This window comes from Dermacentor albipictus, unplaced genomic scaffold (assembly GCF_038994185.2).
Source record: "Dermacentor albipictus isolate Rhodes 1998 colony unplaced genomic scaffold, USDA_Dalb.pri_finalv2 scaffold_19, whole genome shotgun sequence".
NCBI classification, from domain to species: domain Eukaryota; kingdom Metazoa; phylum Arthropoda; class Arachnida; order Ixodida; family Ixodidae; genus Dermacentor; species Dermacentor albipictus.
In genome coordinates, this window is record NW_027225573.1 from 4,308,020 (window position 1) to 4,332,501 (window position 24,482).

At 46.1% G+C, this 24,482-nt stretch overlaps 1 protein-coding gene across 1 annotated transcript; it reads left to right on the plus strand.

The window, feature by feature from the left end:
• Positions 1 to 585: 585 nt before the first annotated feature.
• LOC139052192 (uncharacterized) lies at positions 586 to 23,058 on the plus strand. The gene is made up of 3 exons (XM_070529266.1): positions 586 to 810; positions 3,669 to 3,929; positions 22,904 to 23,058. The coding sequence occupies exons 1-3, from the start codon at positions 618 to 620 to the stop codon at positions 23,056 to 23,058; spliced, it is 609 nt and encodes a 202-aa protein (XP_070385367.1). The 5' UTR covers positions 586 to 617.
• Positions 23,059 to 24,482: the final 1,424 nt, after the last annotated feature.

The window sequence follows — 24,482 nt, forward strand, 5'->3', positions numbered from 1 at the left end:
GTTTGCACTGAGGCCTTTGGCGACTTAGAGCATGCTAAAATCTTTTTGTCCAGGCTGTTCTTGGTGCAGTGTAACGTGATGAACTTGAAATCTACTGAAGCAAAGTGTTAGGCTGGGGCTAGTTGTTAATCCATGATGTGCCCGGCGCGACAGCATACAAAGGACGGAAAGGCATGATGGAGACAAGTACACGATGAACAAATTGGCTGGCACTTTCCTGCAAGCATTCTATATTGATGAAGATTCTTGCTAGAATAAAAAGAACATATGCTTCACATTTCTGTGCACATATTTGTGGAAAGTACTGAATTGCTTGCAGTTTACAACATAGCTTTCATGTCACTACCTGTTACTGTTTAACTTGTGAAGGGCCATGAGATGCATAAGGTGCTGCATCGCATTAATGTAAATGTCAGGCAACCTGCTACGTTGTACCCTACAAAGCACGAATATGTCACTATGAGCACACTAGTAATAAACATTATGAGATTTCCTATAAATATTTGTATTTTTAGGGGTATGTAAAAAAATTTATGGGCATTTCCTTCATTGTAGGTACTCCTCGTTATATCCAAACAGACTTTGCACTGAGAACAGAAGAAGGGGTCCTGAGAGACATGAAGCTTGCCCTTGAGCTGAATATGCCAGTGAATGGCATCAAGGGTCCATCGCCCCTGATAAACCTTAATTTGTTCAATCCAGTGTTGAGCCAGGCAGTTGACTACATGCACTGTGTGCTGCTTGGAGTGACAAGGCAGCTTACCGAGTTTTGGCTGGACAGTGCAAACTGCCAGGAGCCGTTCTACATCGGTATGTACCTGTGCTCACTCGTTAAAGTGGAGTAATTGAATTCTATATTTTGTTCAGATAAGTCAATTTTGAAGGGAAATAACAATTTGCGCTTGCAGTGCATGTGACAAGAGTATGCCTGATAACATCCATGATTTAGCTGGTACTGATGTTACACACATACAAACATTACTTTTTTTTAGAAATATTACATATCTTGCGCACAAGTCAGAATACTTATGTAATGCAATGCGCTTGCCATGCTCTAAATTGCAGAAAGAAAAAAAAGAAGGGGCAATCAACCATTCCTGTATACTGAGGAGTGCCGAGCATTGTAAAAAATATCCCACTAAAACTTGCAATTGGTCCAGTGTGGATACCTGCCTGGAAATAGCACTGAAAAGGAAATGTTTACAGACTACAGTAGGAATGCCTTTATGTAAGAAGCACACGTAACCGAAATTGACAGATTTGGCCGAGCTGGGTTGAACTAGTTTTAAAACAGCTGATTGCTGAGTTGTCGTCTAGTTACTTCAACAGAAAAGACACAATCCAAAATTTTTGTTAGTACTTTTTTAATTTCACGTGATATTCTGTGACTTGCATGTTCTAAGACCTATGGTAAGCATGTGGCTTAAAGAAACTAGAACACGTCATTGCAGTATTACCAGCGTCTGCATGTTCATCATCATTAACGTCTCCGTTTTTGTCGATTAGTATAATGCTTGCATTCTTCCAGTTTTCTGGGACCCTTGCAGTCGATAGTCACCTCATATAAAGAGCCGCCAGTTTTCCAAGCGTTATGTCTCCTCCATCTTTGATTAAATCGACTGTTATTCTATCTTCTCCTGCTGCGCTCTCTTGCTTGTTTCACGTCTTGTAAGGCCCTTCTCAGCTCATCGCGAGTTATAGGAGTTTTTGTATTCTGTTCTTTACTGTTTTGAATGGAGTTCTCCCGAGTCCTCTGGGCACTGTACGGGTCAGTACAGAATTCTTCCACTGCCTTTACTATACCTTCAAGATTGCTGATGGTATTACCCTGTTCATCTTTTAGTGCATACATCTTGGTTTGTCCTATGCCAACTTTCCTGCTCGCTGATTTCAGGCTGTGTCCGTTTTTTACGGCTTCTTCAGTCTTTCTCATGTTATAGTTAAGACTATCACTTATTTTCGCCTTCATCAGTTTTTACAGTTCCGTGAATTCTACCTTATCTCTTGAATTCTACACTTTCATTCTTTGTCGTTTCTTTATTAGGTTCTTTGTTACTTGGGAGAGCTTGCCTACTGGTTTCCTTGGTGCCTTGCCTCCCACTTCAATTGCTGCCTCTGAAGCCAGCCTAGTTACGGTTTCATTCATTACCTCTATGTCAGCGTCTCTCTGTTCTAAGGCTGCATATTTGTTTGCAAGTACCAGCCTGAATTTCTCTGCTTTTACCCTTACTGCCTCTAGGTTGACCTGTTTCTTCTTTACCAATTTCGCTCTTTCTCTCTTCAAATTGAGGTGAATCCTAGCCCTTTCTAACCCATGGCCACAGCACTTTATTCTACCTATCACTTCTACATCGTGCACTATGCTGGGATCGGCAGACAGTATGAAATCAATCTCACTTCTTGTTTCACTATTACGGCTTTTCCAGGTTCACTTTTTATTGCTACGCTTCCTGAAAAATGTGTTCATTATTCGAAGCTTATTTCTTTCTGTGAATTCTGCCAGCATCTGTCCTCTAGCGTTCCTAGAACCGATGCCATATTTTCCAATTCCCTGTTCCCCAGCCTGCTTTTTCCCCATTTTTGCATTGAAGTTGCCCATTACTGCAGTATACCGAGTTTGCACTGTTCTCATCGCTAATTCATCTTCATAAAACCGATCTACTTCACCATCATCGTGACTGGATGTTGGAGCATAGGCTTGTACTGCAACCCTCTCATTAATGCTGTAGAATTCATCAATGTTGCCCGCCATGACCTTATGGATTAGGAATCCTACCCCGTATTGCTTCTTATCTGGGAGACCTCTATAGCAGAGGACATGGCCATTATTCAGCAATGTATAAGCGTCACCAGTTCTAGTCTCACTAAGGCCGATGATATCCCAAACAATATGTGACAGTTCCTCAAAGAGTCCTACTAAGCTAGACTCACTAGACAGAGTCCGGCTGTGAAAGGTTGACAGGGTCATTTTCCATTGGCGGCCTGTCCAGACCCAAAGATGCTTAGCAGCCTCTGCTGCGTTGACCACCGCATTGGTTAGGTGCTCCGTAGCTGCTGGGGACTGAGACCCATGGGTTATTTATAGGAATCATAAGGGAGGGGGTGGCCAAATACTGTACCAGAGAGGCCAATTCCTGTTCTGGTGAGGAAGTGTCTTTGTCTAAGCTGAGTGTGCCTTCCTAATTTAGTTGTCCCTGAATTAGCATAGTCCCACTCGCTCTCTGCATCTTTTGCCGGTGTCAGGCATCACTGCAAGCCTCTGGATGTCATATGACTGTAAAGGCAATGTGCTTCTCTGTGCATTAAGAAAATAGATGATAGTATAGGTTTCATATCACAGCAGCCAACATTGGCTATAATGCACCAAGCACTAATAAATGTCGTATTAATAATGCCTAATGCTTGGATTGCTATAAATATTTGTGGCCTTGCCACAGCTACTTTACTATGCGGAGTCTGTAGTTTTTTATGTGTTTGTGTCCACATGGCATTGCGTGAAAACTAGGCTATTACTAACACATGGTTAACATCTAGTCTTGGTACTTGAGAAACTGAGTATATGATTGCACTATTCCCAACCATTGCAAGTATTGTAACAGGTGAGGCAAACATCCTCTTCATGGCATAGGTGGAATTTGTGGTAGTAACTACGGCTTATTTCTGTGCAGGTGCTCCTTCAACTATAGCCAAGCTGGATAAACGTCTCCTGAGTATTTGCCCGCCCCACTGCTTCACACGGCTGCCACGGTCCTTGGCAGACAGGTGCTTCTGGAAGGCGAGCGAGTGGAAGAACTGGCTGCTCTACTACTCTCTGCCAACAGTACTCGGAGTGCTGCCACCGCGGTTCTGGAGGCACATGTCAATGCTGGCCGAAGCCATTTTCACTCTGCTCAAGAGTGCAATTTCACCAACTGATCTTCAATGTGCAGGTAAATTGTTTACTTGCATTTAGACTATCTTGCTTCTATTTTTAAGAGTATTTACTACTCAGCCTGTTATTACCATTCTCCTGCTGCCAGTGTTCCCTTGTCATAGTCGTTAGCTGGTCCTTCACCAAACCTGCAGCCCCCAGCGACAGCTGTTAAGTGCATTTGCTCTAAACGTGTGTGCAAGAGTAAAAACATTTAATCTCGGCAAAAAAATACTGCATGGCCATTTGGTCACAAGTTTGCTTCAGACCAAAGTTAGGGGTGTCGTTATTAGAAATAGGTAAACGAAAATCGAAATTTTCGAGAGCATTGTTTAGGGTAATCTTATGATGCGAATGTTATGTTAGTATACACATTACATACTTACTCTACACAAACTGAAAAGTCAAAGAGCAACAATGTGCACACCTTTGGTTAGAGTAGAGGCGCAGAGACTACTCTGTCCCCTACACAACCTTTTGCGCATCATCAAAGCATCACATAGTACGTGCCTTAGCCAATCAATTCTGTGGAAGCTTGCTAGGTGGTCATTTTCCATCTTAGCTAACCACTATACTTGCAGGCTGAAGTAATCAGCAAGCCCAAAGCGACACTGATTATGGCAAAGGCTTGGATTTGTCAATCAATTCAACCTTGTTCTGCAATATAGCTTTCTGATTCACTCAAATAGCAGAGTGAAAGGCCCTAAAAGTGCCTGTCCCTGGATCGAGTCTTGTAAAACAAATGCATCCTCTAGTGCAAAGCTTTTCTCCTGACACTACTTTTCTTTCATGACTTATACAGCACGCTATATACCACTGTGGCAGGTGCATTTCTGATCGTCCATTCACTCGGCATATTCCCCTCGATGTCCCTGTACCCAGCAGTGCACCCAGTGAAAAAGTGCTCCCGCAGCCTCGTTTGCATGATTTTCTGGCAGATGTGTTTTGTCTGGTATTTGAGGTTGCACAGATGTGGTATCATTGTGCACACACTCTAACTTCTATAGGAGGGTAAACAAGAGTCAGAAAAGACTTATATCTGGTCCTGCACTACAATAGGTTGCATTTTATGTGCTCTGAACTGCATTTGTATTGTTCCACTGCTGCACTTCTGAAGCTGTGCTACACCAACTATCCTAATTTTGTGCACTGCTGGTTTCTTCTGGTAGTCTCAAGTTGAGTATTGGACTGCAGTTATCATGTGACTATTGTAGATACATCCCCAGACACTATAATACATGTTCAAGCTATGTCAGAGTGTATTTGTTCTGTGTCCCCCATTATGTAAAGTTTTTACTCTTGATACATGCGGATGCTCTAGTTTAAACCTTGTTAGAGACACACGTTAAGTGGATGAAAGTATTGTAGATGTGATAATTTACACGTGCATTGACAAGCTTACTCAAAGCTTTCTTTCAACAATACTCTTACATGAAACAATTATTTTTTCTAGGTCACCTGCTTGAATCGTTTGTGTGCAGAGCTGCAAACCTCTATGGGACTCGCTTCATGACTTATAACGTCCACCAGCGTCGCCATCTGACGTCAAGCGTGGAGCATCTGGGTCCTCTTTGGGCAAACTCAGCGTTTCCCTTCGAAACAGGGAATTGACAGGAATTGACGGCATTTCTGGCGTGGCTCTCTTGCTTTGTCAGCAACTGGGAATTGGTGCAAATGCTGATGGTTTTCCTCCTCACATCAAAGAGTGCTTTTGTCACCTGTTGACACTTGTGTTGTTTTAAAGCCTGCTTCTGTTGCAATGCCGGCTTTGTTTATAGATTTTAATAATACTAATAATATATGGGGTTTTACGTGCCAAAACCACTTTCTGATTATGAGGCACGCCGTAGTGGAGGGCTCCGGAAATTTCGACCACCTGGGGTTCTTTAACGTGCACCTAAATCTAAGTACACGGGTGTTTTCGCATTTCGCCCCCATAGAAATGCGGCCGCCGTGGCCGGGATTCGATCCCGCGACCTCGTGCTCAGCAGCCCAACACCATAGCCACTGAGCAACCACGGCGGGTGTTTATAGATTTTGAGGCTGAAAGCAAGCAGTATGTATGTGCATTGCCCAACATTGTAGAACGGGATTGAACTGAAGTACAAAAACAAAAGTCTCTGCGTCACTGTATTTACGGAAATCTAACTAGCACGTTTTTTCTGAGAAACTGCGTTAAAAAATAACCTGAACTTATATAAAACAAAAGCTGCGTATATGGCCACCAGTGTTTGTGGCATTGTGGAAAGCTCGGTATCTGCAAGAACGCTCGTTGCCGCATACTTTGACAAGTCAGATGCAGAGTTGCATATAATCTGAATTAACTTCTGGGGTGTTACATGCCAAAACTATGATCTCATTATGAGGTGCACTGTAGTGAGGGACACTGGATTAATTTTTACCACTCGGGTATATTCAACGTGCCCCGAATATGCGGCACATGGGCGTGTTTGCATTCCACCGTATCAAAATGTGGCTGCTGCGACCTCGTGCTTAGCAGCACAGCACCACAGCCCTTGAAAGTCAGTATTCTCTCTAAAAGTGATTGCTTGAGATTACCACCCCTGTGTGCTTGGTATCTGTGGCCAATAAAGGCCAAACTTCAATGACAATGCATCACTTTCATTACGAAAGCTCATATATAAAAAAAATTCCCTTTGGTGAAGGTAACTTCTACATGTTTCGTATTCTGACCCTGACCGTTTAGGGCATGCTATATTTTTCTATTATAAATCTGGCGAGTTGCATTCATACGTAATTTTATTTTGTTACTTTAATCTCGTGAAAATTGAGTGGGTTAGAATCCCATAAGTACATTGTCAGTATGGGTCTGCGTTTTCGAAGTTTATCTTGGAACAAATTCACATCTTTTGTTTATTCCACAATGAAGTTATAGTTGCTCATTCTGGCATGCACTATTTATTTGACTGAATGAACATACTCCGATGGGAGCTATGGCGTACGTAGCACCGATGTCTTCCACCGACCACCAAGGCAATGGATGTGTAGCTACGCGGCGTCATACAATCGTTGCAGACCGCGTGTGTCATTGTATGACTTCTCATTCTAACGATGTCAAAGTGCCGTCAGTGGTCCTGAATAATCTTTGCTCAATCTCCAAATCTTTCCTTCAACAGTGAGGTGGCATGCACACAGCATGTTTCAAGTGCGTGCAAACAAGAGACTGCTGCTGCGACATCACCAGCCAGAAAACACTTTAGGTAGTCAAATTTGTCGGAACATGTCAAATCAGTTGAGGTGAATAGTTGGGTCAAATTGTTCTCAGAAGCCTGTCCACTCATTGATGTCCCCTTGAATGTGGACATATGTAGAGGGAGCAATCGAGGTCCTACGTATCTGGCTGTTGTCTCGTTTCTAGGCAATATGACTGCCTTGTGCGCTTAAAGTTTGTGATTGTATGCTTTGTGCTCATTCTATATAGGTGATTTGGCAATGACGCTCGGCAAGCACGCTGGTTCCTTCATCGCTGTGTTCTACTGTGGCTGTATACTGCTCTTTGAGGTGTTTGGTCGGAGTAAATTCCTCAAACTGGGCTTTACTCTGCGAAAGCAGAGACGAGCTTGCATTGCTGAATGTTTGGCAATGTCGATGTTAGGAGAATGAAGCTAGGATTGGGCTTCCTGAATGATCCTATTAGTCTGCGCTCGTCATGCAGATTGCTTGCCCTTAAATCAATCAATCTGGATAGTGTCGAAGCTAGCTGATGTCCTTGCAACTGTGCTGATCTTCACATCCATGATCATTTCATTCCTCATTGCCCTCAATGTGAAGCCACAGTAGAGTTGTAACCTGGCAGAAATTGAAGAATAGACTGTGGCAGTCTAAGTTTACCGTATTTACTCAAATCTAAACCGCCCTTTATTGTAAAAACACAGAAAGAAAACTTACCTCAAATGCAAGCCGAATTAAAAAAAGGCCTTTTTATGGACAGAAAAGCATGATTTTTATTATATAAGTGTGCGTACCATAGGCACGTCCTAAGTTCACTTGTCATCCACAACATCGCTCTCCTCCTCTTTGCTCACTTCTTCCCAAAGAGCATCAGTCCAGCGTGTTAGAAATGCAGCATTTTCGGAATGCTCTGGTAATCATTTCAGCTGGAATTTCATCCCATGCCACTGCAAGCCAGGGCATCTTTTCTGCAATGGTGATACCATTGTCTTCATGTGACGTAATGCTCAAACAGCCAATCAGCTCATCCGATTTTTCTCAACCAGCCAATCAGTGTGCAATTGAGGGTGACAACACAGTTGAACCAACTTATAAAGATATCGGTTAGGACAACAAAAAGCTGCTGCACTGTCAACTTTTGTATGTTTTGTATGGGGAAATAACCTGCTTTCTACAGTGGCCCCATGCCGCATTATCGGTTATAACGATGAATTCTGGCTGCTGAATGTCCGTGCTGAAAGGTAATGGAATCTGAAATCCTCGAAAAGAAAAAAAGTGAAATGCTAGCCGCTGCATGCTTGCCCGCCACTGCAACTGCCGCCGCGCGCTTCTCTCCATGAGAGATTCACACCAGCCTCGCGCATCTCCCGTCGCCCTTCCACCCCTCCGAACAAGAAAGGGCTGCGGCCATAGCTCTGTGCCTCTCCACTCTCCAAAACGCAAATGGACCACGCCAACTGCACTGCCGGCACTGCTCCCAGATTGCTCACTGGGCCATCTCTATGGCTGGGTCCTCACTGTTGGTTCTTTATTCTATGGTCCTCATTCTGCCCAGTTCTGCTAATGGATTAAGTCGCTCGTACTTGTCTCTGTTTGTTGCATCGAAGCCATTCCTGGCCATGTTGTTTCTCAGCCTTGTATGAGTTGCTGCCGAAATGGAAGATGGCTGATCTGCCTACTGTTCATCAGCAATGCACTACGTTGCTGGTGCAAAGAAGGCACACTGCTATAGATTTGGAAACCAAATGCTTCTAACTGATGAGGCGATCGTCACGAACGTGCATCGGATAGCGACAGTGACGGCCACGACAGCAGCGCTGACACTGTAGGGCAGGCTGCTTCAAATCGTCTTCACCCAGTCCATCATGGCGCTGTTCATGGAACTTTTCTCGTGAACGTGCGCTACAACATTCCTGGGGAACTTTTATTTGGCCAGTAGTGTGTTGTGTCCGTCCATCAACAAAACAGCACAGCATTGCTCTTTTTCAATTCTTCCCATAACCTGCTGTCCTAAGCTTGATCTCTTTCACTCTTCGTTTACTGTGTATATGCCATGGGCATGTCGAAGAACACCGGTGTCTGGTCAGTGTTTGCAATCTGCTCCAGTTGATAGCTCTTTTGCGGCCATTTTTCGATGACGTAGTACTGGAATGCCATGAGCTTTTCCTCAGAATTCGCTGGCTAGTTTCTGCCACACGAAAGCCAGTTGTCTGAGGCTGAAGCCGAAACATTTCATGAAACGCGTTACCCAGCCTTTGCTGCGCTTGAAATTGGTTTGTGTGATATACCCCTAGCATTGGTGACCTCCCTTGCCTTTGCCTGTATAATCCCCATCGTTATGTGGATTCCTGCTTCTCTCTGTTCCCTAATGAATACGCCGTATCTTCCACCTTATGGTGTTGACTCCTCTGTGGTCCGGTGAAACCCATGCGGGCTGCACTGCAGTTGGAAAGCTTGTTCCATTTCCGCCACCGTAGCATGTTCTTTTCGTCCGTGCCGAACTCGTGCTGTACTTGGAGGTTGGAAGTTTTCTCCATGTGTAAAACGACTTTTTGCCATTAGCCTGTAGTGTAGTGGCACCACTTCGTCAGTGCCACCACAGTGGCTGGCACGAGGCTACAGTGCAACACTGGAAAAAAATTTGGACAACCTGCTCTGAACGATCGCTTCCAGAAACCACTATGGCGCACGCATATGTTGCTACAAGTCTGTGACGGTGAGGTGGCGATAGGTATGTGGCAGTTGCGGCCAAACCACCGACTCAAATCTAAGCCGACCCCTTGCTTCCGTACTTCATTTTTTTGGAAGTATCGACCAGTAATTACGGTATTACAAACACTGCACATATGTTTGTACACTTGTTTTTCCTGTCCCATATTAGAAGCACATTGTGTTGGAAACATGAACCAACTAGCCAATTTAAATATTTCACTTTTATGTTACCTGCATTTGTAGGTCTCCGTATCTGTGCATGAGAATGTTAAATTTACATGTACAGTGAAACCTTGTTAAATCGTAGTTGGCCGGAGCTTGGAAAAAGTATGTATTAAACGGCAGTACTGCTAAACTGAAATAGTGTGAGATTGCTCACTTACCTGTCAAAAATGGAACTCGGAGAGAGTGCAATAAAAGGGCAAAAAACATGCAGTATTATCCATTTTGCACGACAAAAGTCTGTTATATTCGTTTGATGCCGCGGCAGCCTAGCAGCGACGATAGCAGCATCAAACTCCTTTAAGCTCGGCAAACACTCGCATGAGGCTGACGTAATGCGCATCTTCTTCCACTGTCGGGCCTGAATCGCCCGTGCTGTCGTTTTCTGTGTCGTCCTCATCACTGTCGTTAGGGGACACTTCAGCAATAACAGAGGCAACGATGGTGAAAAGACAAACCTCAAAAAGTTTAACCTCGTAGCCAACGTCTTTTCGCAGTCCCAGCAGCACTGCCGAGCATCTTCTCCTTCGCATTCCAAATGCCACATACCATATTGAACGGTAGATCCTTCTCGTGTGCCAGCGCCAACTTTGTGCCACGTTCGGTAGCACAAACAATTTCAAATTTTTCATTTATGCTGAGCACCTGGTTTTTGTCCAAACTTTGGCATGACGCAAGTCCTAGCTTGCACGATGCCACAACACTATCTGGCTCGGCACCGAAATAATGTTGATGTTAGTGTGGCTTCACCCTTCCAAGCGGCTTCTGCGTTCGTACTTCGAGGCCGTTCTGACCTCAGGCTCATTCTGCCTGGCCGACCTACCGCCGTGATTGTGCTAGGAAAAGTGCAAACACTATGTGTTAACCAATACGTACGCAATAAACTGGAACGGTTTATGCGAATACAAAACAGATTATGTTGAATAGCCGCTGAGTTGGGGTTACTACGTTTAAAATGAAATTGCTGTTTAAGCAGGTACAGTTTAGCGATGTCTTACTGTATTCTTGTACAGTAAGTCACTGCAACATAGTGTTTGTAGTAATAATTAATTCATCAATAGTTAGCCTTTTTGTATCTTGTTTCGTAATCCACATTGTGAAAACTTATTGCTGTTTCTGACGATGAGCCGTCACACTTATAAGCCATTATATTTGGAGAAATACTTTGATGGCCGATAATTAAATCCTCTTCCCGGAAGAGGTGCACCAGAATAGTTCTGTTGCGTATGGAAATCTGAAATCACAGCTACTGCCTGCACTAGTTTGAAGGAATTCAGACTATAAGGTACATGTTGTCCACTGATAAGGATGTGGTACTGTAAATTCTTAATAACACTGCACTGAGCTTATGTATGTAAGCTATGCATTAGGAGACATGTAATGTGTTTAGTTGAACTAGTGCAGGGGTGTTTTTGCTGTAGAATATATCGGCCAGGTCGGTAGTTAATATTCTACATATTGGAACCCAGATCATGGCAGTGAATCACAATTTTTCAGGTATTATGACAATAACAAGATTGAGCATGTGCTGTTGAAGCAAAATTCTAGGGACCATGGGAATGGTGACCAAACTGCGCGGCTGAGCTCTCCAGTGGTGGCGTACCTTTGTCTGAAACTTCTGTACTGTCCAAGTGCACCGTTTTTACGCAAAGCTTTCTTGGGCTTCTGCAAGGGATTTTTGCTCAGTCAGTTTCTTACTGAGTATACTTGACAAGTTTCTTGCTGAGTAAACTAGCCAATGCTTGATGCATTCTTAGTAAACTGGGCTGGTCCCGGAGATGATGCGGTCTGAACTAGGCCAATTCTGGAAACTCTAATGTGTTGTTGCTTGAGTCACATAGAGTTTCCACAGTCGTGTGGGCATTTCTGGTGGCAGAACAATTTTAAAGTTAAGCATGTAAAGAAAACCTGCATTGTGGGAATTTGTGGCATTTGCACCTGTGTCATGGGACTGAAGCACATTTTTAAAACTTGTGCTATGCTAAAAACATAGTACATAACGCAGTTACCCGCGCATTAACACTAAGTCAATTGGCTCAAGTTTTCTGTGATGAGAGAATGCGAACAGTTCCTTGTATGTACAGTGTCATACCTGGTGGTAATACATCATACTACATGCTAAATGGTAAAAGTGTTAACTTGCAACTACAAATTTGCATGTTACACATTGGCTGCCACCAACTAAGAAATGCGACCCCACAGTAAAGGTTGGGTGGAATATGCACTTAGCTTTCTTTCTTGGGAAACATAGGCAATGCCAAACAACGTTTGAAAACTTTGGTTGAAGAGCACTGCCAAAGAGTAGACAATGTATCGACCTGTCCAGCTTTCCCCAGTTCACATGTGTGCGTGTTTGCAGTTTGTGTAAAATACCATATGTCCTGGAACATGCACTAAACAGAACGCAGAGCCGCTGGGGACATGATACAGAAAAGAAATAATGAAAACCACATACGATTATATGAAAAAGAAAAAGGTAAAACCCATGATGGGGATTCAGGAATTGCCATTCTTCAATATCAATGAGTGTACATAGAGCGCAGCGGTGCTGTTTGACCACCACTTCAATGGTTCATACAATTTTGCTCTCAATCCATGCACACAACTGCTTATTTGTGCTCAAGTAATAATGTCGAATAATCTGTGGTCTTCACTAGTCTCTTTAACGCCACTTAATTGGTTGGGTCGCAGATTGCTATGAACAGTTTTTATATCCAGCACAAACCTTAATTGCTCTCAATGAAGTGATTGAATGTAACCATTCTGTTTTTACAAATAAATGCATTGTATAATACAGCTTGTTAAATGACATATATGTAATGCAAATGCCTTGTTGTAAAAGAAGTAGTGCGTACTCCAGCTGCCCACTCATTTTTCCTGGCACCTCATGGACAAAAGGTTAACAAAAAGTGCAATGCTGCAGGACAGCACCTTTTGTCCATGAGGTACTTCATGTTGCTTCAAAGAAAGTGTCATCTACAGAGAACCTGACACAGTGCATGTGTTGTCTGAAGCGGGACAGATACAAAGTTGAAGGAACGTGAAACAGAGTGACCTTTTCACTGAAAAGCACAATTTCTTATGCTTATTGTTTGTTTATTAGGCGAGCTCTTACAAACTGGCTCACATGCACCAATACTCATTCCCGTGAACTTGCACTGTACTGATTTTTTATCACCATAAGGATTATGAAACTTCTTTGTTGTTTCAAGCTTTTTCAGAACTATTTCACTAATCCCAAGGTACAATATGTGTTCTCACTCACAACCAATTCTGTCCATTCTATCTGCAGGCATTGATGCAAGGAATGACTACCAAAGTCATTTTTCACACTGTTTATAATTTCTGTACACTGGGCATGTGAACTTCCATCATGGAACACTACGGTGATATTGTACAACGCATTAAGTCCATGAATATCCCTGACTGACATCTCTGATGCAAGCAATATTATTAGGATGTGACAAAGTGCATGCGTCTTCTGTCACTGATCAAACTGCCTGCAATAAACTCCTTTGCCAACTCGTCCTTGTTTGAAGTGTTTCCAATGCGCTATAATCACATTGCCAGATTCTTTTATTGTGTGCACAAACAAACATGTAGCATTTTATTATGAAACTTTGATGGTACCCGACTCCTATATTGCATTAAAATCTTAGGCAGATCTACTCTGAACAAGGGATTCATTCTCTGATGATAGCTTTTGACAATATCATTGTGCTATATGCAGTGCTTATTGGTTGGTTGAGGAATGCGTTATGCAAAGGCAGTAGTATCGCCATAAGCGTTCATCCGAGACTATGTCCCCAAGTGAAAATCATTGCATCAAATGTACCGACACCTGCTTTGATGGGGCTGTATGTGTTCGTTGCATGAAATTCCAGAAGTTGAACTCTGAACATCTTGTTTGCTCTGGTAAATATGTGTCACAATGGTTCAGTGTCATACAGCACATTGATCGTGCTCTTGCATGTACTACAAACAACTCATCATAAATCTCGCTGTCATTGATGAGCTTTTGTATGCACTACGACTTAAGTGCAGATACTTTGTATGCAATTCATAGTCATCCTCAAAGATCATGTTGCACATACGACTACAGTGCGTACACATCGCATGCACCTCACATACCTCATACATAATCTCGTCAGGTCTACACAGCACATCGCACACGTCATACAAGCTCTACGCATTCTTATCGCACACGTCACACAAGCACTACGCATTCTCATCGCACATCGCATAAATCTCGTGCACTTCTCTACGAATTCTTATCGCACATCTCATAAATCTCGTGCACTTCGTAAAAGTGTGCGTAGCACATCATAGAGATCTTGCTCATCTTCGACGAGAAGTCGTTCAATATGCATAGCATATCATTCATTTCTTGTCAAATCTGTGCGACATGCATACATCTCGTTCAATTCTCACACAAATTTTTCAATAGGGCTGTCTCGTGCGGCATGTTGCAAACGGAGAGAAGTGTGGCGCTGCCGACTCGCTCGATAATCTGGAGATCGCGAGAGGCAGCGCGTGGGTGACATGTGGGCCCGATTCACAGCAGGTGCCGCAGACAGGCCTCCGAGACGACGGGCATGCTCTGGCGCCATCTCGTAGCTGTCGTCGCTGCACTACTCTTTTCTTCTTTCGCCTTCGTCATACCCTCCTCCTCCGCTTCCATTCTCGCATCTTGCATCCCCTGCTGCGCTCCGCGTTCGCTCTTTGATCCTCCACTGTGCTCGTTCGCTCGGTTACATCGACGGCGACTCTCAGCGCACGAACAGGCGCCTAAGAGCTGTGCTCTAAAAATAAAAACCTACCAGCTTTATTTCAATCACATCACTACAGATTAATGACCTGCGCAGGCGGACAACATATGTAAAACGAAAAAAAAAACGCTAGTTGTAATCGGTTGGCGCAGGACAGGGGTAATTGGAGATCACAGGGAGAGGCCTTCGTTGTGAAGTGTATATAAAACAGGCTGATGTTGATCATGGTGATGAAGATGTGTATATTAGGAATATGAAGGGAATCGCCATCAAGGTCCAGATGCAGGTTTCTGCTTTAAAAAATGGCCGTGTAGGCCGAAAGAACTGGCGTGAAATCACAGCTTGCGGTGGCTCATCGACTATCGCGGCGGCATGCAACGGAAGCTTAAGAATGACGCTAAAACGGATCCTGAGCAAAGAACAGTTGGCACAACGAGATCGTAATCCTGCCGGAAGTTCTGGAAAATATTACACCACCACGCAAAAAGTTTTAAATTACATGCAAATAAACCCATGTTCTCCGGCAGTGGCGAGTAGCCAGAGGTGCTATAACGTAAAAGTATTCCAGACTTTTCTATTCCAACTCGGCAATCAGCCTCCCGCGATTGATAAAAAACTTTGGTGGACCACCCCCACTTCACCTGTCTGTCACGCGACGTCACGAAACCCCGATAGCACCCCATCTCATATGACGTGTACAAATTCATTATGCATAATTTGACCGAACAAAACAAAAATAGTTATTTCTGATTCGACGCCTATTTGCCATTAGCCCTCGGCTATTGATCAAATGTTTTCGGGCTGCACCTACTTCCCCTGCCTCACATGCGACGTCACAAAACCGCAAAAACTTACCGCGTCAAAGTGACGTGTACGCGTTAGAGATGCATTAATATGCAGAACAAAAGTGAATTTTCTTCTGAATAGCTGAAGGCTGCCCCGTTCCGACAGGAATAAAAGATGGCTGCCGCCGATCGCTCCGGCACTGGCCGCAACACTGTAATATTGACACGTGTACTTATATTTATCGGGCGACCACGTTTTGCCGCCTAACAAATCTTATCACGCAGCGGGGGACGCGCCTGCATGTATCCGAAGTTTCTGGAAAGTTATCGATGCTTCTATCCACTGTCTGTTGTCGCCGAACCATGTGTTATCTGATTTCATCGCGTGACGCGAATGGTATAAAACTTTGTGGAAGGCACGCGGGTCCCAACGATTAGTCTGGAACATTCGATGACTACTGTATAAAAGCCGACGCGCTGGACCCGCTGATCAGATTTTCGACGATCGCCGAGCGTGTTCGCCGCTATCGTTGTGCTGTAAGTGTAGCCTGTTTTGGGGGCACAGGTTTTCCCAATAAAAGTTAGTTTTCTTGTTCACAGCATGTTCACAGTATTGCTACTGTGTTATTCAACGTCACCACCACGGAGGGCAAGTGGAAGTGTGTTATTCAACGTCACCACCTCGACTCCATGGAGGGCAAGTGGAAGTTATGCCAACCAACTTCAGCCAAGAGTTCAAGCACATCAACAAGGGCACGACGATCGCATACATCGAGGAAATTGCGGAAACCAGCAATGCCTTTGTCCTCTCGGATTCAGCCGCATCTACCCCGATGAGAATTGTCCCCGAACCAGACTTCGACGTGAATCCAAGTCTTCCTACGAGTAAGCAGCAACAGATCAGAAGTCTTCTCCGACGATACAAAGACTGCTTTTCGACGTCATCGAGGATTCGACAAACACCAGTTGCAAAGCATCGCATAATAACCGAAGAGAGCGCTCGACCACTCCGCCAGAGCCCTTACCGAGTTTCGACGCGAGAACGTGAAGCTATTAAGCAACAAGTCGACGAAATGCTTCGCGACGACATCATCCAGCCGTCGAAAAGCCCGTGGGCCTCTCCTGTAGTCCTGGTAAAGAAAAAAGACGGAACCCTACGCTTCTGCGTCGATTATCGTCGACTGAGCAAGATCACGAAGAAGGATGTGTACCCCCTTCCACGGATAGACGACGCATTGGATCGGCTCTGCAACGCTAAATACTTCTCGTCGATGGACCTCAAGTCTGGCTACTGGCAAATCGAAGTCGACGAGAGAGATCGTGAAAAGACTGCCTTCATCACGCCAGACGGCCTCTACGAGTTCAAGGTCATGCCATTCGGACTTTGCTCGGCGCCTGCAACGTTTCAGCGCGTCATGGACACGGGTGTTAGCCGGACTGAAGTGGTAGACGTGCCTTGTTTACCTGGATGACGTCGTTGTCTTCGCCGGAAATTTCGACGATCACCTTAGGCGGCTTGCGACAGTGTTAGAAGCCATCAAGTCATCAGGACTCACTCTGAAGCCGGAAAAGTGCCGTTTCGCTTACGGTGAGCTTTTGTTCCTAGGCCACGTGATCAGCAAGTCAGGAGTACGCCCCGACCCACAGAAGACAGCTGCCATCGCAAAGTTCCCACAGCCAACCGACAAAAAGGCAGTGCGCTGATTCCTTGGCATGTGTGCCTACTATAGGCGCTTTGTCAAGGACTTTTCACGCATCGCGGAGCCGCTAACACATCTAACCAAATGTGATGTCGCGTTCAAGTGGGAAACGCCGCAGGCCAAGGCGTTTCAAGAACTCAAACGACGCATGCAGTCGCCGCCGGTACTTGCACACTTCGACGAGGACGCCGATACCGAAATCCACACTGACGCCAGTAGCCTAGGCCTCGGTGCCGTCCTAGTCCAGAGGAAAGAAGGACTTGAAAGGGTGATATCGAATGCTAGACGGTCGCTGTCAAAAGCGGAAAGCAACTATTCTACGACTGAAAAGGAATGCCTCGCCATCATTTGGGCGACAGCTAATTTCCGCCTTTACCACTATGGCAGGCCATTCAAAGTTGTCAGTGACCATCACGCATTGTGTTGGCTAGCTAACTTGAAGGACCCTTCAGGACGGCTGGCGCGGTGGAGCCTCAGACTACAAGAGTATGACGTCACGGTAAAATACAAGTCCGGAAGAAAACATTCCGACGCCGACTGCTTATCGCGCGCCCCCATCGATCCACCGCCGCAAGACGACGAGGACGACGACGCCTTCCGTGGGATAATAAGCGCGGAAGACTTCACTAAACAGCAACGAGCCGACCCGGAGCTAAAAGGCCTCGTCGAGTATTTGGAAGGGAACACCGACGTTGTCCCTAGGGCATTTAAGCGCGCGTTGTCTTCGTTCACGCTACAAAACAACCTGCTCGTGAAGAAGAACTTCTCACCAGTCCGCGCCAGCTACCTTCTTGTTGTACCGTCAGCGCTGCGTCCAGAAATAGTCTACGCCCTACACGACGATCCAACCGCTGGGCACCTCGGATTCTCCCGGACGCTGTCGAGAATACAGGAAAGGTATTACTGGCCGCGTCTGACCGCCGACGTCGCCCGTTACGTCAAGACATGCCAAAACTGTCAACGACGCAAGACACCACCGACAAGGCCAGCAGGATTGCTACAGCCGATCGAACCTCCTCGCCGACCATTCCAGCAGATTGGGATGGATTTGTTGGGGCCATTTCCGATATAAACATCCGGGAATAAGTGGATCGTCGTGGCGACGGACTATCTCACCCGTTTTGCTGAAACTAAAGCTCTACCAAAAGGCAGCGCAGCCGAAGTGGCGAAATTTTTCGTGGAGAACATCCTGCTGCGACATGGTGCCCCAGAAGTCCTCATCACCGACAGAGGAACGGCTTTAACAGCAGAGCTCACCCAAGCCATTCTGCAGTACAGCCAGACAAGCCACAGGACGACAACTGCCTACCATCCGCAGACGAATGGTCTCACGGAGCGCCTGAACAAGACCCTCGCCGACATGCTAGCAATGTACGTCGACGTCGGAGACAAGACGTGGGACGCCGTCCTGCCGTACGTAACCTTTGCGTACAACACGGCGGTGCAAGAAACAACACAGATCACGCCGTATAAGCTGGTTTACGGCAGGAACCCGACGACGACGCTTGACGCCATGCTGCCGCACGTAACTGACGAAGAGAATGTTGACGTCGCTACCTATCTCCAGCGCGCCGAAGAAGCCCGACAGCTCGCCCGCCTGCGAGTCAAGAGCCAGCAGAGGACCGACAACCGACACTACAACCTCCGACGACGCTTCGTCGAGTACCAACCTGGCGACCGTGTTTGGGTCTGGACCCCGATACGTCGACGAGGACTCAGTGAGAAACTACTCCGACGCTATTTCGGACCCTACAAGGTCATCCGACGTATTGGCGCTCTGGACTATGAGGTCGTGCCAGACGGCATTTCGCATTCACAGCGGCGCCGCGCACGATCTGAAGTGGTCCACGTGGTGCGCCTTAAACCGTTTTACGGACACTGAGGAACTTCCTTATTTTGTTGTTTTCTTTGCTACTAGTGCTTTTTTTATTATTACTTTCGTTTGTTAGCAGCATCGGGTCGATGCTTTTTTTAAGAGGGGGGTATTGACACGTGTACCTATATTTATCGGGCGACCACGTTTTGCCGCCTAACAATTCTTATCACGCAGCAGGGGACGCCCCTGCATGTATTCGAAGTTTCTGGAAAGTTATCGATGCTTCTATCCACTGTCTGTTGTCGCCGAACCATGTGTTATCTGATTTCATCGCGTGACGCGAATGGTATAGAACTTCGTGGAAGGCACGCGGGTCCCAACGATTAGTCTGGAACATTCGATGACTACTGTATAAAAGCCGACGCGCTGGACCCGCTGATCAGATTTTCGACGATCGCCGAGCGTGTTCGCCGCTATCGTTGTGCTATAAGTGTAGCCTGTTTTGGGGGCACAGGTTTGCCCAATAAAAGTTAGTTTTCTTGTTCACAGTATTGCTACTGTGTTATTCAACGTCACCACCACGTGACAATATAAAAATGTGCTGTCAATTCCATAAGTAATAAGTTAATTGTCGTCATTAATTAGAGAAGGGATTGTCTCTTTTTTTTCTTGCGAATAATGTCCACCTGAGTGAAGAAGCCCAGCAGGGGACATATCAATTCATCGGTAGTAATTCATATAGGCACCGGGCGGACGTCGTAAGGCGCCAGCGGCCCGGCGTCAGCAACGTGCTGGCGAACCGCGCCGCGAGCGACAAAAGTCAGAGCACTGGCACTTGAAGCAGACGACGTGACGAAGACGTTCTCGGTGCTTCCAGTTATTTCGCACTGCAGGTTTTAAAGCCTGATGTAGAGGAAAACGCATTATCGTATGTCTGCTTTTGGGAAGGGTCGCCACTTGCATGAGGCAGGCCCCACACTGGCATCAGGTAATATATAAAGTAGAAAACGAATGCAAGTTACGATCCAAATGCACCCTGCCAACAGAGCTCACAGCGGTAAGCTAACAAGTGGAGCTTCAGCCTTTGTATTCCAGATGTTATTTTGCTATTCCCGTTAACATTGTCGCGTACCCAATTAGGTGAACAGGGGAACAGCTTAAAAATATGTTCACCGGCGACGTAAGAAAAATATGTAAAATACATTCCACTGTGTGCGTGCCATTGGGTCACGGGCCAGCGGGCACCTGCCGCTCTTCAATGAACTTTTTTTTGGAGTCAACTTGGATCACTGCAAGTATCACCGAAAGTTAACACCTACACGGTGACATTCACGGAATCAATCACGGCTCTAAAAACGCGTTCTTGCCAAGTATAACCTTAATCATCGTGTTTGTGCTCTTTAAGGGCGTTGTTTTTGGAGACGTGTAGATAAAAGACTTTTGCTGCGACCGAAACGCTTTGCGAGTGCTGTTGCTGGTTTTTATGGTAGCCACAAATTGACGAAATATTTGCGTCAATCTTACGACGCCCGCCAGAGTAACTGTCGCGGTTATGACCCATAACTTGGAGGCTTGGGCGTAGCTTTCACCGGCTCCAACAGCACTGGAACCGGCGTTTGCTGCCTTCCATGCACGGAATGTTTCAGCACATTTTTGCCAGAGTTGAAAAATATGGTCATGCACTCGAAGACGATGCAAGCAAATCCATGTTGTTATATACTTAGGTGGCACCCCTCAACGCCGCAGGCAAAGAAGCGCGACTGTTCGAATTGCACGCATGCTCTCCTCATACCGACGTCAACTACAGTCGAGAACATAGAATGATCGCCACTACAATGTTTCAAACTACTCGCACGCATACGTCGTGTCCTATATAGCACGAGCTAAGCGCTTGTGTGCGCTCCATAGACGAGGCAACCTAAAGTTTGCTCCCCTACACTCTTAGAAAAATTTACACCCTTTGGGGCTTATCTTGTCCCACAACAATAATCGTCATCTGTCTCGTCCGCATTTCCTTTCTTGAACGCTGCTAGCCCGGTACTTCCCAGTCACGAACGGCACGCGCGTTATCAGTGTGACGCAGCATTCTCGACAGGAAAGTAGCGAGCGCCGAGTTTTCAAGAAAGGAAACGCAAGCAAGGCAGATGACGATTGTTGTTGTGGGACAAATACACACCCCAAAGGGTGCAACCGTTTTAAGAGTGTAGCGGACCGATGGAAGTTTCGAGGGTCGTCGCTGCGCTAGCGCGCGCCCGTGTTCTGTACGGCGGGAGCGTTCGTGCGCGTGGTTTTTGCGATACCGAGTGCGACTTCATCAGCCAGGAAAGGTGGTACGCAATACCGATGTCTTGTTGATTGCCACAGCAGCCTCGAAAACACGAAAGGTCGTACGCCGCCCGTGAAGTTCTACAGATTTCCTGGGAAGTGGTACGAGAAGGACATAATAATATATGGGGTTTTACGTGCCAAAACCACTTTCTGATTATGAGGCACGCCGTAGTGGGGGACTCCGGAAATTTCGACCACCTGGGGTTCTTTAACGTGCACCTAAATCTAAGTACACGGGTGTTTTCGCATTTCGCCCCCATCGAAATGCGGCCGCCGTGGCCGGGATTCGATCCCGCGACCTCGTGCTCAGCAGCCTAACACCATAGCCACTGAGCAACCGCGGCGGGTGTTGAGAAGGACAGACGACAAGCATGGATAGCTGCAGTGCGCCGAGTCAAGTAAGTCTCATACTTTCGCATTCGCGTGTAATATCTTGAAAGCGGAATAGTCATATGCCTGTTTTTAGTGCACGGCTGTTTGTTTAGTCGTGTCGGCGCCAAGCCCACCTTATATCACATTACATGGGAATGCGTTCAGAATCAGCAATTCCTTCGAATAAAAGACCCGAGTGCGGAGCAGTGGGAGAGGGTGCTCTCCAGCAGCGACCCGAAAGTCCAGCATGGACTAGTGAGGCACGCTCGCCGAGTAGCCACCCTCAGTGGTGCCCTGGAATAGGGGCGTCGACCCTGCGCAGATGGGGAAGAAGACCGTGAAGATGGCCGACCACATCTGCCGCCGCTAATTTCTACCCAATTAGAGCAAATAAAGTTTTTCCTCCTCCTTAGTCGTGTCGCGTTGTTGAATTGTGGTGGCATCCGCCGTTTGTTAGCTGTAAATGCATGCGTGTTGTGCCGCTAAGCTCTACGACGCGTGCTCGATTCCCAGCCACGGCGGCCGCATTTTGATAGGGGCAAAATGCAAGAACAGCCTTGTAAATGTGTGCTTTGATTTTTGTGCACATTAAAGAACCCCAGAGGTTAAAATTATTCCTTAGACTCCCCATTACAGCGGGCCTCATAACGATTTCGTGGTTTTGGCATGGTTTTGACACTTAGAACCCCCGAATTTATTTGATTGCACTGTGCCTTCTCTCGTGATCGGCATGGAGGAGCTCAAGAAAATTATTTCCCTTTTCCAACGATGCAACTTAAATTGCTAGTTGTGCAGGTAACGAAAGGGGCCGCGCGCTACTTTTGTGTGGTAGCAGACCGTATTTAATGCAAGCCGCGGTCGTCGTGTGCGTCGGGAAGCGGCAGATCGGAAAGCAGCCGCTCGAGACGTGCGCGTTTTGTTTGTTGTTTGGCCATGCTTTCTAAGTGTGCAAGTTCATAACTTGTAGTGGTGCCACTCTTGTAGAAAAATATATGCACACAATCACAGGAACGTTACCTTTGCAAACATATTATTGGGAGTAATTTAATCCCCACAACAAATAGGCAGACATACTGTTTCATTTATATGCGATGCAGATGGAAGCGGCGCCAAACAGACCAATGGCAATCGCAACAGTCTTCTGAGCAGTCAGCACCACCGGGACATGTGCTTTCGTACTGCAGCGACACAGCTCTTGAGCAGCAGCAAGACACGTGTGAAACAGACTCCAGAACATGCCTTTGTGAAGTGAAGGAACCGTCTAGAAGCAGCCCAATGGATCTGCAGTCATCGAGTAGTGTAACAACAGAAGTTCCTGCTGCCAGTGTGACTAATGTTGTAATTGAAATAAAACTGGCTAAATTTCTGAACATGGTGCGTAACTCTAACTCGACGTCGTCTACTATCTTGTCGGACACCTGTGACACGCACTTGGCTTTCACTCTCACATCACCGTCCACAATTTGTTCAACGCCGTACACGTTCGGAAGCAGACGCTCCCCTATCGTGAGGTTGACGCCACGAAAAACAAGCTGTCGGCGTCGGCAACCTTCTTGAAACCACACGGCAATCTTCGCATCGCTGTTGCGCAAGCAGGCGATCTGCCGCCGTCGAAAACGGAGCGCCGTGAGAACGAGCAGCGAAGAAAAGCGCGGACGGCACAATGTAAACAAGGCGGAGACTGCGCCACGACGCGACCGCGTTGCTTGGCGTTTACACATTGGGGCGCTGTCAGCAGCTGCAGTAACTTTTCTGTAACTTTGTAACTTTTCTTAGCACTGCAAACCTGCATAGAATCCAGTGACAAGTGCGTGGCAGATTCCTGCCACGCACTTGTCCAACTGTGTCGTACTGCGGCCTTTTATATAGATTACCAATAAATCCAATTATTTATGCTACCGCACTTTGCTAAATTTGCGTCATTGGCAGAATTTGCACCGTTTCCTTTAGTCTTCGCATATTCTGTATAAAAGGGGAACTCAAGCTAACGTACTGGGCACGAGCACATTATCCACGATTAGGGCATCACCGCATCGCGCTTCTTATGTACTCTAACGCATCAGTGCAAGACGGACAAAGTGACACATAGCTGCATACAAGGACACACATGCATAGTGTAAGAGCTACAATGTACCCAGTGGACGAATCGGCCACAGTATTCCGCATAGCCTAAAGCAACTCCTTTAGAATAAATTATGCTAGTTTGTGAGATGCATCCCATTACAGCATCAACACATATCAAGGAGCCATGTTGCTTACATTTGAAGCGATAGATCAACTAGGCACACACGCACAATAGCATTCCTGGAAAATAAGAAGCACCAAGTTTAGGACACAACGCTACACAGACCCGCTGAAACACAGGAAGAGCCATGCATACCACTGAACAGAACTGTAGGTTCGAACAGGAGGAAACAAAATCGATGTACCTGCAAACCTGTGTAATTCCTGTCGAGTCTCCAGGCATCGATCACATAGCGAGACTACGTCGCACTCACTATAATTTGAGCAGCAGGGACCTTAGGTCTAACTTATCAGTAGTAACCAGTGCACGGTGGGCTTGCAGCCTACCTTTGCCACCAACCAACACTGTAATGGCGGCCCAATTGTTCCACATGCTGCCTTAAAACCACACCACATGTAAAGGACATTTTGTTTAATTCAGTTCCAGTGGTT